General features: G+C 50.5%; 1 protein-coding gene across 9 annotated transcripts in view; it reads left to right on the top strand.

Moving 5' to 3' along the window:
- PPP6R3 (protein phosphatase 6 regulatory subunit 3) overlaps positions 1-15,469 on the top strand; it is a 93,627-nt gene that overhangs the window by 41,840 nt on the left and 36,318 nt on the right. For all 9 annotated transcript variants that reach the window (XM_058662708.1, XM_058662707.1, XM_004598230.2 and 6 more), the window contains exons 5-8: positions 1,587-1,724; positions 3,298-3,363; positions 4,784-4,896; positions 9,967-10,080. In XM_058662708.1, coding sequence (XP_058518691.1) covers positions 1,587-1,724; positions 3,298-3,363; positions 4,784-4,896; positions 9,967-10,080 — 431 coding nt within the window. The remainder of the gene's footprint in view (positions 1-1,586; positions 1,725-3,297; positions 3,364-4,783; positions 4,897-9,966; positions 10,081-15,469) is intronic.

Below are 15,469 nucleotides of genomic sequence, written 5' to 3'. Positions count from 1 at the left end.
TCTGGTGGCTTCAGGAGCGGACAGGCCCTTGTGCACTGCCCTGGCGTGTGCCCAGCCTAGTGATCATGCGTTTGGAGGAAAACTTTGCTGTTTTCTTGACTCTGGTGAACAAAACCTTCCTAATGAGTGTGTTGGAAAGCGATTCTTCAACTTGGGGAGCAGTCCCCCAGTAGGGTTCCCCCGTGCGGGTTGTCTGCTTTTCCTGCCTTCTGGATGCTGCTTCCAGGGAGCGTGGGCGTCAGTCCCTCACCTGAAAGCTGCCAGGGTGTCTTCAGAGGGGCTTGCAGCTTGTAGCCAGGCACTGTGCTTTACCGTTTCTTCCTTGGAACCCAAACTTGCAAGCTGTGCTATTCAGTGCACAAATTCTAAAGAGCGAGAGTACACTTAAAACTTTTGGGGTCTCTGAATATTTGTGTTAGATCTCAAAATCAGCCCTGTGACAGCTGTGCCAGTCCCACAGGCCTGTCGTATTTGTCGCCTGGTGCCATGACCACAGCTTGAGTGGTGGGCTGTGATGGCCCGGGCTTCTAGAGCTGTAGTGAGAGGCCAGCCACGGCAACTGTCTGTTCTTTGACAATTATGAGTGTGAGTGATAATATCAAGATACATGATAATGTTAGTTAGGATGTATGCTACCTTAAGTAATGAGAAAAACTCAGGCTCAGCTGGCTTAACCAGTGAAGGCGTTTCTTAGCTTGCCCAGCAGGAAGTCCAGCAGTTAGGTGCCTTCTGTGCTACGTGGCTTAGCACCTCAGCCTTGCCATCTGGGGGGAGGTTGTTGTCCTTGCTGTACTCCACAGAGCTGTGCTCGGCTCCATGTGGTGCATCTGCCCCTGACTTGCGGAGTGCCGGATCACGTGTCACTCTCTCGTCCTTTCTGTCCTTAAAGATTAGCGTGGGCCTCAGGTGTAAGTGGCTGAAGAACACATCATGTCCTAAAGGTTTACACCGCAGTGCTGGACGCCAGAGTCTAGCCAGGAGATGTCGAGGTTGATCCTGAATGCCTCTGGCTGTTGGACCTCCCTGTGGGGTCATGGCAGGCCGTGGCTGGTGCTGCATACAGATTGAAGTGGAGATTCCGAAGCAGCCAGTTGTTTGCTCTAAACAGTCCTTGGCAGCCGAGCCCTGGTTTCCTCATCCTAGCGATGACTTCTGAGAGACCCAAGCACCTGTCACGGTGGCTGCACCGAGCAGGGGACAGGCCGCTGCCAGGCTGAGCCCAGCATCTCTGCTCTTCATGGGAGTGGCTGAGGATTTTGACTATGCTGTATTTGGTGCATTCTCATTGTTTTAGGAACATAAACTTGAAATGGCTATATTCTCTTGGTCTTGATAGGCATATTCCATGCTTAATCCACATTTTTAAAAAACCATCGATAAAAATGAGATGGAAGATGTTGTATGTTTTCTTAGGATCTGTACTCTAAGGGGGTTTTGAACACTAACTTTAGCACAACCTCATAGGTTGGCAAGTTAGTGTCAGTTCAGGACCCAGCGTTCCTCAGCCGGGGGCGGGGGAGGATGTGCAAGGCCCTGAAGTTTATCAACCCCAGTGTGGGTCCTTCACCGTTGTGTTTGTGCTCTAGATTGTGGACTTCTTAAAGAAGAAGCGCAACTTTGTAGACCTGCTTATGAAGCACATAGGCACTTCTGCCATCATGGACTTGCTGCTGCGGCTCCTGACCTGCATCGAGCCCCCACAGCCCAGGCAGGACGTGCTGAATGTGAGTGGGGGACTGCACGGCACTGTTCCACGCTGAGGGTGGGGAGGCGGCTGGTGGAGTAGAGAGCAGCCGGGGTGTCGGATGGGGACCCCAACATGCTGCCTCAGGTCGGGAGTGCTTCTCCTTGGGAGCTTATCCGCTGGCAGGGTCTGGCTTTGGAGCAGAAGTGAGGCAGTGGGCGCCGCCCTCTCCTGTGGCTGCCCTGAGCATGCTTCCTGGGGCCTGTGTTTCCCGCTGGCCTGCAGAAGCAAACTGCTGTGCTGTGCCTTCAGCCTGGCGCATGGGCAGGTGCATCTTCGAGTAGAGCTGTCGGGGTTTGTGAGCCCCCCACCCGCAGCTGCAGCTCACTGTGACTGCCACAGTGTGTCAGAACATTCTAGCTCCTGATGGAATCATGAACCTGACTGGCTTGTCCCTTGTTAATCCTTAGGCTAATCTCATTCCTTTATATGTTTAAAGAAATGGCCATGATCTTTCTGATTGCTCTTCTCCAGTGGGCCTGGGCCGAGAAGTCCCGCTCCTCTGGCGTCTCATGTTTCCTGCCATACGTTTGGCTTTGAAATCTAAAAGCCCCTTTTTAGCTGTACTGTGTTTCTGTTTTTGTTATTTACTTGAAAGCCAGTAGTATACGCAGGAAGAGAGTGCTGTTCACGTGCTGCTCGCTTCCCCAGCACTGAGCCAGTCCAGAGCCAGCAGTCAGGAGCTTCTTGCAGTTTTCCACAGAGGTGCAGGGGCCTGAGCACAGGGTCACCTGCTGATGCCTTCCCAGGCGTACGAACAGGAAGCTGGGTCGTAAGTGGAGCAGCCGGGACTCGAACCAGCACTCATATGGATGGCTGTGTTTGGGGTTGTAGTTTTACATGCCACACCACAATGCCAGCACCCTTGGGTTTTTTAACTCAGAAACTTGATATAAAATATGGTTGTTCCGTTGCTTTTGAAGCTGTGAGAACATATAGCTTCCTGTAAAAAATGTTTAAAATGTATCCCTACCATTTGACCCTCCCCCCCGTAACCAATTACAGATATATAGACTTAGATTTTATTTATTTATTTTAATTTAGAAGCAGATTCTTACCAAGAGAGGAGAAACTGAGGTCTCTCATCTGTTGGTCCACTTCCCAGATGGCCACAACAGCCAGAACTGAGATTACCCAAAGTTAGGAACCAGGACGTTTTTCTGGGTCTCCCACATGGGTGCAGGCATTCAAGGTCTTGGGCCATCCTACATAGCTTCCCAAGCCTGCGCAGAGAGCTGGATCAGAAGTGGAGCAGCTGGAACACCAGCCAGTGCCTGCAGTGGGAATTGGTAGTTGCAAGGAGAGGATTAGCATGCTTTGCCAGTAAACTGAGCCATTTGTAAACCATACAAAAGTATGCAGGAATTGTAGCTTGGGGAATTGTTGGTGCTAATGTTTACCTGTTAATGTATTTACGGGCCGTTCCCCGGGGGACTTGAGATTTCTGTAGTGTTCAAGGTCCAGAGAAAGCTGGCACATTCTCCTGAGAGTGTGGTGGCTGTGTGCAAGCAGGAGCCGCTCACTGCCATGCCCCCTTCCGCCATGTTTTACAGTGGTTGAACGAGGAGCGAATCATCCAGAGGCTTGTGGAGGTCGTTCACCCGTCGCAGGAAGAAGACGTAAGTCCTCCTGGGAAACTGCACTGGCTTTTTAAATAAACAAAACCCGTGCTTGTTTAGCTGCAGAGCATACCCTGTGCTGGGCTGAGTGGTCAGGGAAGGCTGGTGTAAAGTGGCAGTGCAACCTTCTCGAAGGTAGCAGTTTATTACTAAATGATCCTGAAAATTTCCAGAAATGTGAGATGGCAGGCCCTGGTTCATTCCGTTTAAACCTGCCTGCCTTTCTTAAAAAGGTCCCTTCCGTCCGTAGTGCTGTGGCCACTTCTGTGTGTTGGCTTTCCTTGGTCTGGCTGACACTTAGAAAACAGTGCAGAAGGCTCCTGGCTGCCATGGGCGCCTCGCAGAGTCGCTGCTGGGACTCACGGCCCTGGGTGCTAAGGACTGCCTGCAGGATTGAACCTTGACATGCAGTGTGCAGACAGCTCTGCTGAGGGACACGTGCAGAACCTGAGAGCAGCTGGTCAGCTTGAAGAAGTTCAAGACCAAGGCAGTGAAATGTCCTGTTGTCAGCCCTTTACCTGTAGGCATGATGTTTGTTAGGATTGACCCTGTTGGCTACGAAGGAGTTCTTGAAGGTGACATGGAGGATTGCAGGAAGCTGGGCCTGTGTGAGGCAGGGCCAGGACGAAGCAACTCACCAGGGGCTCCTGCCGTTCTCCGAGAGCAGACGTGCCCTGTGAATGAGAGCAGAGAAAGAAAGGGTTTATCGTTTCTCCATAGTTTTCCCCAGTGCTGTTCTGTGCCGTAGCAGTGCCTACCTGCGTGGGCCAGGTGGCAGAGCCTACCCTAGTGTGCCAAGGCCTGCCCAGGAGCATTTCTGGCTGGGCGGGGCTGTGGGCTATAGGCCCTCAGCTCAAGGTGGAGGACTCCAGCATGGCACAAGACAGGAGCATGACTGGCATAGGCCCAGACCAGCAAGGACAGGAGTGTGGGCTCGTGGAGGGAACGTGGGGCTTGGGCCCGGAAACCATGGAATGCTGTTTGTTTGGGTGCTGAGGTTGTAGGGATGTTCTGTGTACTGCTCGCCTAGGCATATCTTCAAGAAACTCCTGGTTTTGTGGTGGTGGTGGTTTGTTTTGTTTTGTTTTTTCTTTTTCCTTTTGAGCCAAAGAATCATGTGTATCTTTCTGTGCTGATAAAAGTATATTTGGGAGGAATTCCGTCAATTGATCGATTGATTGATCAGTCGGTTTTGTCCTATCCTTCCTCTGCCTGCAGAGTTAGGCACACCAAGCGGAACCGTGCAGTGCCCTGCCGCAGAGTCCAGCACTTGCTCTATTTTTCTTTTAGGGTTTGAGTTTTTGCTCTCTGAGACTTATGGCCAGGATTCATTTGTGTTAATTCCTTAAACAGTTGCCCCATAATTTTTTCTTATAAATTTGCCTTGTAATATGTTAAACTTGTGTTCTTTTTCCTTCAGCGGCATTCCAATGCGTCGCAGTCGCTGTGTGAAATTGTCCGCCTGAGCAGAGACCAGATGCTGCAGGCTCAGAACAGCACCGAGCCAGACCCCCTGCTGGCCGCCCTCGAGAAGTAGGTTCCCGTCCGCCCTTGTCTCTTCCCACGTGGCAGCAGCTGGAGTGGTGGTTCGGTGCTCCTCGGGTGGGAATTGTGTCCCTGGAGAGTGCTTGTGGCCTGGGGAGGAAGTGGAGAAGCCGCTTCCCTTAGGGCAGTCCTTGCTGATCGCTGTGGTTGGGTCAGAACTGCTCCATGGAAGGGTCTCACATCCATTCTGGTTGGTGACGTTCATTGATCTTTTTGGGACATGCTGCAATGCACCAGGGCAGCTGACTTGGCCCGAGCAGTGAGGTCACCTGATATGAGGGGCACAGAGGGCGTTGATGTCTGGATTCCCATGTTTTCAAAGAGGTTGTTTTCTGCCAACATGGGCATGCTTTTCCTGCCCCAGACAGCTGAAAAGTAACTTTAGTGGAGAAAGTTGATCGTTGCCCAGCCCTGTGAGTGTGTGAGTGGCAGGCATGCACAGTCTCTCTGCAGAGTGCGGAGGCTGGCTGTCCCCAGTGTCCTGCTGTGGCCAGGCCCCTGGGGGGGGTTTCCTTTGCATTGTTTGTCTCACTTGTCTGTAAGGTTGACTGGTTAAAATAAAAAGGGTGTGTATGTGTGGGTTTTTTTTGGCACATGTGAGATGAGCAAAGCAAAAATAGAGACAAGCTAGCTTGTAGTAGGCTGTGGTGCCTGGGCTATCATGTGATGGACAAGTGTGTGCTGTAGAACGGGGCCTAGAACATCCCTTGAGTAGTGCAGCTAGGAGCCTTCACCACAGTTAGGAGCATTTACCACAGCTGGGAGCCTTCACCACAGCTGGGAGCCTTCACCACAGTTAGGAGCATTTACCACAGCTGGGAGCATTTACCACAGCTGGGAGCATTTACCACAGCTGGGGGCCTTCTCCACAGCTGGGGGCCTTCTCCACAGCTGGGAACATTTACCACAGCTGGGAGCCTTCACCACAGTTAGGAGCATTTACCACAGCTGGGAGCATTTACCACAGCTCGGAGCATTTACCACAGCTCGGAGCATTCACCAGCATCTGAAGAGAAACGGGTTTGGGGCCCGGCATGGTGGCCTAGCGTAGTGGTTAAAGTTCTTGCCTTGAACGCACCCAGGATCCCATATGGGCTCTGGTTCTAATCCCAGCGGCCCCACTTGCCAGCCAGCTCCCTGCTTGTGGCCTGGGAGAGCAGTCGAGGATGGCCCAGAGCCTTGGGACCCTGCACCCGCGTGGGAGACCTGGAAGAGCTCCTGGCTCCTGGCTTCAGATCGGCTCAGCACTGGCCTTTGTGGTCACTTGGGGAATGAATCATTGTGTGGAACATCTTCCTCTCTGTCTCTCCTCTCTGTATATCTGACTTTGCAATAAAAATAAATCTTTAAAAAAAAAAAAGAAAAAGAAAAACGGGTTTGACCTGCCTCATTTTAGTAATTCTTAAGGTTGTGCTTAGGTACTTCAAAACTTACAGAATTTCCCATTCAGCTAGTGAATAAATGTTAATTAGGTTGAATTTCTAAAATTGTCATTTGAATCATCGACAAACATTATTGGCATTGAGTGGTCCTCTGCGGCCTGTCCAGTAGAAGTAGAGAAAGCTTCCTACAGTGGGAGTGTGTGTGAAGCCTTGGACAGTGTCTCACACTCAGGCCGGTCTGGCTGACAATGTCCGCAGCCACCTGTGGCCACGCTGGGCAGTGCAGGCTCAGCTGCGGAGCAGACTGCTCTGTGTGTGCTTGGAGTTCCCGCCACACCACCTGCAGCACGGTGTGGGACCTCGTCGCCAAGGTCTGCGTGTGCAGCTGGCCGTCCCAGGCTCCTGTGGCCACAGGTTTGGCCAGCGGGTAGATACGTCTGGTCAGAAGCTGCATCGTCAATTTTCCATGCAATACGGCATAGCAGCACTTAAAATTTTTATTATTATTTTTTTAATTATTATTGGGAGTTCAGATTTACAGAGAAAAAAATATTCCATCCATTGATTGACTTCCCAAGTGATCACAATGGCTAAAGCTGAGCTGATCAGGAGCTAGGAGCTTCTTCCGGGTCTCCCAAGCGGGTGCAGCATCGCAAGGCTTTGGGCCGGCCTCTGCTACCTTCCCAGGCCACAAGCAGAGAGCTGGATGGGAAGTGAAATAGCCAGGAAGCAAACTGGCTCCCATGTGAGATACTTACACTTGGAAGTGGAGGATTTGCCAGTTGAGCCCTTGCGCTGGCCTGTAGCTGCGATTTTCACACCACTGCCCTTGTAAATCACCTAGAAATCATGTGTGTGGGAGATTGTGCGAGGGTTGCACCATGGAACTGTTTTGCATCCACCAACTCTAGAATCTGGGGGTATCCTGAGACCCGACACCTGCAGATAGAGGCCAGAGGACTCTGGCTTTCTGTATGTTAGCTGTGTCCTCAATCCTGGCCTGGGCCACTGCAGGTGCTCCTGTTTTGTGTCTGGATCTAGCTACATCTTTTATTTATTGGAAAGGAGGAATTGGAGAATTCTCCCATCTGCTGATTCACACCCCAAATGGTGCAGCGGCCGGGCCAATCCCAGGAAGCAACTCCATGCAGGTCTTCCACAGGGCTGCCGGGGTCTAAGGAGGCATAGGAAGGGGAGCAGCCAGTTTGTCAGCGTGCCAGGTCCACCTGCTGCGTCACAGGCCTGGCCCCTCGGATCTGCTTCTTGAAGTATTAGTTACAACACGTTCATCACACACCTCACCCCAGTGAATCGGTCCTGTGACGTAGGCTGGTGACGGCTGCCGTGCTTGGGTGGGTCCCACAGCTCCCGAGACCCAACAGGCTCCCTTCCTGCGTGCTGCTGGTGTCTGTTGATGGAAGCCGTACAGCAATACAAAAGTCCTCTGATGGGTGCTGGTAGCCTCTGTGTGGGTGTGTTCGAGAATATGTGTGATGTCCACATGGATAATACGTTAGTAAATAGCAGTGCTCTATCAAGTCAGTTATCTGAATGTATTATAATGTCAACAAGCCCACAGTTCAGCTGCTACCATGCACACAGATGTTGCATGTATAAATATAAGTGTTGACTAACACGAAGAAGTTTGACATAACCTCAAGGGTGAAGGGATGGTAGCCCTGGTAGGGTGCTGAGGAAGCGCACTTCGTCCGGGAGTGAGGTCTAATTGTGAACTGGTATCTGGCATTTAGCAGCACTGGGAATTTTTTTGACGTTGGACATTTGTTTAAAAAGTTGTATAAGGATTGGGCTGTATATCACTTCATCCTTGCTCCTAGCGCCTGTAAAACAAATGGGACTCACCAGTTAGAGAACGGTCTTTGCTGTGGCCGCCCATCTGAACAACAAAATAGAGCCGTTGTCCCAAAAACAGAGACGAGGAAATGCAGGCAGTTAGCTTCTGACACTTGCCCAAGAACTTGTTTGCTTGTGGTTTGAATGTGAATGTGAATATATTTTCTCTTGCTTTTAAATAAACATTTCATAAGTTTTTGGTCATATTGCAAACATTGCTTTTTATCCTGTTTGACAAGCCCGGTTTGTATTACGTCTTGGTGATATTTGTGTGTTTAGGAACATGGAACAGGCATGGTGTTGTGTCCTAACCACAGGGTGTGTTGCACTGTTGCATTATTCCTGTCTGTGAATAGAATGCTTTCCTCGATAGTGTTGGCCTACGGTTTGCTGGAGCAGCGTGCAGTGGCTGAGGTCTCTGTCGCCTCTGCCTGCAGGCCCTGGGAGGTGTGAAGGTGACACTGCCCACGGATGAGTGCCAGCACTGCCACTCCAGGAGGGGGCACCTGGGCTTAGGCTGCTGTTTGAAGAACACTGATTTACCATGAAGCCTTTCCAGAGCCTTCTGGCTAGCCTTGTGGCTGACTGCGTGGACTGTTGCGTGTTTGCATGACTTTGGGGCACCCCAAAACCACTTTCTGTAGGCGATTCTCATTCTCACGTTAGAGATTAGATTAGCAGTTTCACTTACTTCGCCCAAAATCCATTCTGGTGCTGCTGCAGCCTGCTGAGAGGCGGTGAGGTGGGCAGGTGAGAGTGCAGGGAGCCACCCTGCCCTGGGAGAGTCTGCCCGACAGCATGCCATTTTGGGAAGGAGGTCGTGTTTCTTAATTTACCTGAATTCAGAAGATCTCTGACATTTCAGGAAGCTGAGGTTTTCCTAAAGAATTTCCAAAGAAATGACACCCCCCTCTTTCTGTTAATGAGCCTTCAACTTCCTGCAGCAGTGATGAGTCTGGGGTCTCGCTGACATGACAGTGCGCCAGGTGGTCGTTGTGCAGGATGTGCAACGGGTGCCCCTATAACATGCGTTTTAGATCTTTGTTAGTTACACATTCTTGTCTTGTGGGAAACCATTTATGAGTTCTAACTAGATTTAGGTTAACTTTCCCTCTCTGAGTAAGGTGAAGGGTTGTGTCTTCACCACCTGTGCCCACCAACACCACCTTGGCCTTGAGTAGAGGGTGACTTCCATCTTAAAAGAAGTAAGAGCAGTGTGCTTCCATCTCCCATTCCTCCCACCAGGCTGCAACCTCTGCCAAGAGAAAACTCAGCTTCAAGAAGCCAGAGAGAACAATGTCCCTCTTCATGTATATAGAACAAAAGGGAGGGATGTAAAGAGTTATTCGAATATCCCACCTTGGACCGGCGCCATTTCCTCTTCTCACAGCTCACGAAATGGTCTAGCCACCCATTATCAGATGTCACCCGCTTTCCACCTGAGAATCCCACCCCCAATCTTCTAGCCCCTTCCTCAACCCTGCCCACTCACCAATCATCCCTAGGCATTCACCTGCAGGCACCAATCCCCTTGGGGCCTGCCCTCAGTCCCAGTCCCATCCCCCATACCTTGCAGGCCTATCTGAACATAAGGGGCCCAGGTGCCTCCATCCCCCCCCTGCTGATCTCCCCCACTTCCACCCCGTTTCTGCCCCACTGGAATAAACCTCCTAAATACACACACACACAAAACATAAGAGCACTGTTCGAAGTGTGGTTGAGCTCTTACATAATATTTACCTCATTTGTGCCGTGGTCTTTTTCTGAGGTTGTGTTAAATGATGTTGCAGTTAGCACTAAACTATTGATTTTTTTCCCCCAGGCAAGAAATTATAGAGCAGCTGCTATCAAATATTTTCCACAAAGAGAAAAACGAATCAGCCATAGTGAGTGCAATCCAGGTCTTGCTGACTTTACTTGAGACACGGCGGCCAACGTAAGCGTTCATTTAATTTTACAAAATGAACCGTGTGAGTTTTGTTTTAGCTTGTTGAGAAACCAGCGTTGTGAAGCAGGTGAAATGTCTACTCATGGTCCTGGGATCCCTCTTTTCAGAATGACAATTCTGAGTCCTGGCTGCTCCACTTCCAACTTCGTTTCCTACTGTTGTGGCGGATTTTGAAATCCCCAGATGATCATCAAGTCTGAAGTCGGTGATGAGGGAGAAAGGTGGTTTATTCAGATTAACCTAGGTCTCCCAGCATGGCCGGGCGGGGGAGGGGCGACCGCTGCAGGATCCGCAGGGAAGGCAAAAAGAGAGCACGCCAGCCAGAGAGAGAGAGAGAGAGAGAGAGAGCCCAAGCCCCCCAGTTCTTATACATTTCAGGCTATTAATTATGCAGCCATGATTTAGCAGGCTTCTATTGGTGGGTTTGGGGACAAGCAACTTTCAAAAAAGTACAGATCGATGAGCTATAGGGCGGTGAATCTTATCTAGCACTAGGTACCTCCTTCCTGAGGAGTGGTCTGCCTACTTGACGTGCCAGGTGTCCTGCCGGGTGTCACATAGACTGTCAGGCCTGGAGTTCACACAGCCCCCAGCCAAGCCATTAAGGCAGAATCACAAAAGGCAGAAAACATCCAGGTTCTTCACTACTAATGTGTCGGAGAAGGCAGCTGAGGATGGCTGAGGACATGGGCCCTGCGCCCACATGGGAGACTTAAACGGAGCCCCGGGTCCCTTGGTCGGCCTGGCCCCAGCGCTGGCTGTTGGAACCATTTTTGGAGTGAGCCAGTTTATAGATATCTGTCTCAGTCTGTTTTACTCAAGCAAATCAATTAAACAGAGCCAGAATGAAGATCTTAGTGGATGAGTTACAGCAGAAACCCTTTGCGCGTCAGGTGCTGAAATGCTCTAAGGAGTCGGTGGAGAAGCTTGGATGCTTTGGGTAGTGTTTAGACTCTAGTCGCATAGGGTTTCTTAGTAGCTGGGAAAACCAGTAGTAAATGCATAGTGAAAACAGTCCAGTAGGTACTCCTTCTCAGGGCCTTTTCCCCACTTGGGTCCTGTGGTCATCAGTGCTCACTGACCTGTCACTTGTCATGGCGTCTGAGTATTCTTGGTGTGTGAATACTTGAAGAACTCTGTGTAGAAATGGTTCTGTGTAAGAATCCCAGGGGTGTAGGATTTAGAATTCAGAATTTCAATTTTCTCCCTCAAAATGGACTCCGTCCTGTGAAGCAGAGGACAGGAAGGATGTGTTCCAGCACATGTGAGTGTCGACCACCGAGGCTCCTGGACTCAGCTCTCATGAACGACACCAGAGGGGCTGTCCCACCCGAGGAAGCGCCCGTTTCTTGACAGGCTCATCTGGTTCTAAGCAGGATTCACTTCAGCAGATGAGAAGCTGATCTGAGCCTTTCCTCAGAACTTTAATTAGATTAATTGTTTTCCACGCACATTTTCTTTCTTCTTTTTGTGTCTGGGGGAAGAGGGTTAGAAGGTAAGGACAGAAGGCACACCCGGCCCCGCAGCCACCCCAGCTCCCAGGGATAGGGAACAGCTCAGGGTCCGTAACGTGGAGCATGTTCCATGGGTTCTGTCCAAGTGGTTTTGATAGTTCTGACATGCTGTTGCAGATCTAAGCTTTTACCTGAATGTTTCAAATCCAAAGGATAAAGAATAAATCTTTAAAAATCTGGGTAAGAAATGCGGGCTGGGCCCAGTGCAGTGGCTCAATGGCTGAAGTCCTTGCCTTGAACATTCTGGGATCCCATATGGGCTCTGGCTCTAATCCTGGCAGCCCTGCTTCCCATCCAGCTCCCTGCTTGTGGCCTGGGAAAGCAGTCGAGGACAGCCCAGAGCCTTGGGTCCCTGCACCCAGGTGGGAGACCTGGAAGAGCTCCTGGTTCCTGGCTTTGGATCGGCGCAGCACCGGCCGTTGTGGTCACTTGGGTGAATCTTTGTATGGAAGATTTTCCTGTCTCCTCTCTATATATATCTGACTTTGTAATAAATATAAATAAGTCTTAAAAAATCTGGATAAGAAAAGCTGGGCTCCCTGGGGTGCTGGTGAGATGGTGTGATATTGTTTGTGTAGCTAGATGTGCACCAAGTGTCAGGGGGCCTGCACAGGACTGGCCGCGCTCCCGTGGACGCGCAACACGGAGCAGGCCTTCCCAAGCACACAACTCCGTGTGCCCTCTGTGCTGCTGCCAAGGGGCAGCTGACATGAGTGTTAGCAAAGAATGAAGGAAATGTGTTGGTAACTTAAGATTGAAGGAAGAGGAGGGTTAGCTTCGGGCGCCCGTCCCTGAGCTGGTCCTGCCTCCAGCTTCTGCTCCCGCATCCTGACCCAGTAACCAGGTGCCTGTTAATTGTATGCAGAGCTGGGTTGAGCGGCCAGTTCCCTGCTGATATGCAAACTTCCCGAATGCGTGTTTCCCCTGGCTCTCTATGAAATGAGGTGCCAATGTTGGGGCACAGCAGGTAGAGCTGCTGCCTGTGACCAGCCCTGTTCGTGTCCAGTTGGCAGTGGGAGATGGCCTGAGTGCGTGAGCCCTTGCCTCCCGCATGACTCCCAGTTCCCAGCTCTGGCCACTGTAGCCATCTGGGGCATGAGCTAACATGAAGGTATCTCTCTCTGTCTCTCTCACTCTCACTCTCACTCTCACTCACTGTCACTCTCCCCCTCCACCTCTTTCTCTGTGTCTCCCTCTCCCCATGTAGCTTTGACTTTCACATAAATAAATAAATTTCTTTAAAAAAAAATGAATGGGGCCTGATAAGTGATGATTGGTGAAATTTGTGTTGATAGATAATTATGGTTCAGATTTTTTGTAAGTGCATATGATAGACTAACAATAGATAGGTCATTCCCATAGCATCTTAGAAGGCAAAGAGGTAAAAACAGTGAACAAACAACCAAGCTCCAGGCCTGCAGCGCAGGGGCAGGGCACGCATAGCTGCCGCCCTTCCTCCATGGGCACTGCCCTTGGCAACACACAGAGAGCGCCTCTGGGCAAGAGAGCAGTGAGACGGGGGATGCCCTCCAGGACCCGCCTTTGCTCTGAAGGCAACTGAGAAGGGGTGTCCTTCAGTGCTCAGGCTTAGCTGACCGCCTGCAGTGGGAGGAGTAATTTGTACAGACAGATACAAGACAGACATTCCAGGCCTGGTCAGGATTCCTGCGTTGCTTGAGGAAGGACCAGCTTCCTTGAGAGAGCCCCGTCCCTTATAACTACGGACATTTGCTGCCCAGTACTGGAACTGAACAACAGGCAAAATGACAGCTCCCGCACAACCTGTGCCCTCATATACACCCTGTCCCTTTGTGTTAGACTGCCAGATGTCCAGGAACAAGTAGCCACAGTTTGTTGATGGAGGAAAAGCAGGTGTGGGGAGGGCTAGAGGAGTCTCTGCCAAAGTCCAGTGCCAAGTGTAAAGAAAGCCCGTAAGGTGAGCATGGGGCACGCCGGGGGAGAATGGAGACGCCCTGTTGATGTCTCTGCTCTCCTATACAGGGGGTCCATCTATGACCCCAGGGACAAGAAAAAACGCAGCAAGTTCTCAAGAGAAAAAGCAGTACACGGAACCAGACCCCAGAACGTTAGACTCCTCAGGGGCGTGTGATAAAATGATGAACATGTTAAAGACTGAGCAAAATGGACAGTGTGTGAGCAGATGAGGGAGTTTATCAGTCAAGGTAATACTGAGTACTGGACATGAAAAACAACAACAGAATGAAAATGCCTTCAGTCTTACTGGTGAACTTCGCCATGATGGAATAGAGAACCCACGTAGGAAGTCTGAAGTGGAGCAGTGCTGTGGCTCCGCAGACTGGGCCTGCACCACTGAGAGCCCACGTGAGTGAATTCATGGCCTGGGAAAGCAGCAGAGACTGGCCCAAGACCTTGCAATCCCATCCCCCCCAGGAGACCCAGATTTGAGCTCCTGACTCCCAACTTTAGTCCGGCCCAACTCTGGCCATTGTGGTCATTGGGGGGCAATGGACCAGTGAGAAATAATCTCTTTATAAAAGTATTTTTAAAAATAGGACCTTGGGTATAGGTTTGGGTGTGAGAACTCCGTACGACCCTTATAATTTTTCTTTAGGTCCGTTTTGTCAGCTTTTTTTAGAGTCTTTATGCAGAAGCTCAGGTGGGAACAGCACCAGCCATGCACTTGACTGATGGACACTACAGAGCACCATTTACTGCCCGCAGCCACCAAGTGCGCCTGCTTCCCAGGGTCTCCTCGCTCCTGTCACGGGTTATGGTAACTGGCTAGCTTAACCCACAGCCGTTTCTCGGCTTTGAGCACAGGGCCCAGGTGCCGGCTGCTGGATGTCTGTGTGCAGGCGACTGGCTTAACGTTCCTGCACGTGGCTCAGAAAGGAAGCCCGCTGTGCCCTGAATAGGACCGTGACCTAAGGCACCAGGGCTGCACCTCATGATCTGCTTGGCCTTGCATCCAGGGTACAGCTGAGGTGAGATTCCCAGGACCCCGTGAGGGCAGCACGCCTGGCAGCTGGGCACCAGCCTGTTTCCTGTGAAAAGTTGCCATGTGACCTAGTGGTCACAAAACCTGTGTGTGAGTGTCTGTCACCCTTACCTGTTCCTGCCTCTGAGCTGGTGAATGGAAACTGCCGTGCCTTGCTCCTGGCTGTTCCAAAGATAATAGAACTCGACTTTTTGGCTTAGATTTGGCAAGTTATTATGTATGTTGGGACACACAAGAATATGAGACTATAAAATTATAAATAAGACCAGTTACAGGATGACTTGCCCCCTGCATGTTACAATGCAGTATAGCATTGCTGGATTACGTTCACCAGGGTCAGCACAGCCAGGGGAGCACACAGTGTGAGCGAGCACCCTGGGGACTGGCTCTCGTCCTAGACTGAGGCGAGCACGGAAATGGATGCCCCCAAGAATCTACTAGAAAAACTAATCAAACTTAAATGACTCGTTCAGGAATTTTAATGTGGGATGTAATAGAGTTATTCACTAGAGAGGCCAGTTTTTCTAGAATCATGATCAAGAAATGCATGTACCTAATTTTTATAACAAGTAAATTTTCATATGAAATTTAAATTATGAAATAAGGATGTATAGATATTCCCTGGCCTATAGAAGTATAAGAAATTTTAAGCATGGCTCCATAAACAGAAGCTATTGGAGGGGACCTTCTTACATTAAGACCTTCATGTTTTAAAGATGCATTTGATCAGAACGATTGAGGTCTTCCACCTCTTCTTGTGGTTGCGTTTCCGAAGGAGCTCGCCTGGAGCTCTCAGAGTTAGGGCGTGCGGACACAGAGGCGTGTGGGATTTCACACAGTCATCCTGCTGACTGGGCACTTGGTCGGCATGCCCTGGAGTGAT

Source organism: Ochotona princeps, chromosome 4, assembly GCF_030435755.1.
Source record: "Ochotona princeps isolate mOchPri1 chromosome 4, mOchPri1.hap1, whole genome shotgun sequence".
In the NCBI taxonomy this organism is placed as follows: Eukaryota; Metazoa; Chordata; class Mammalia; order Lagomorpha; family Ochotonidae; genus Ochotona; species Ochotona princeps.
This window is presented reverse-complemented; position numbering and strand designations above follow the sequence as displayed.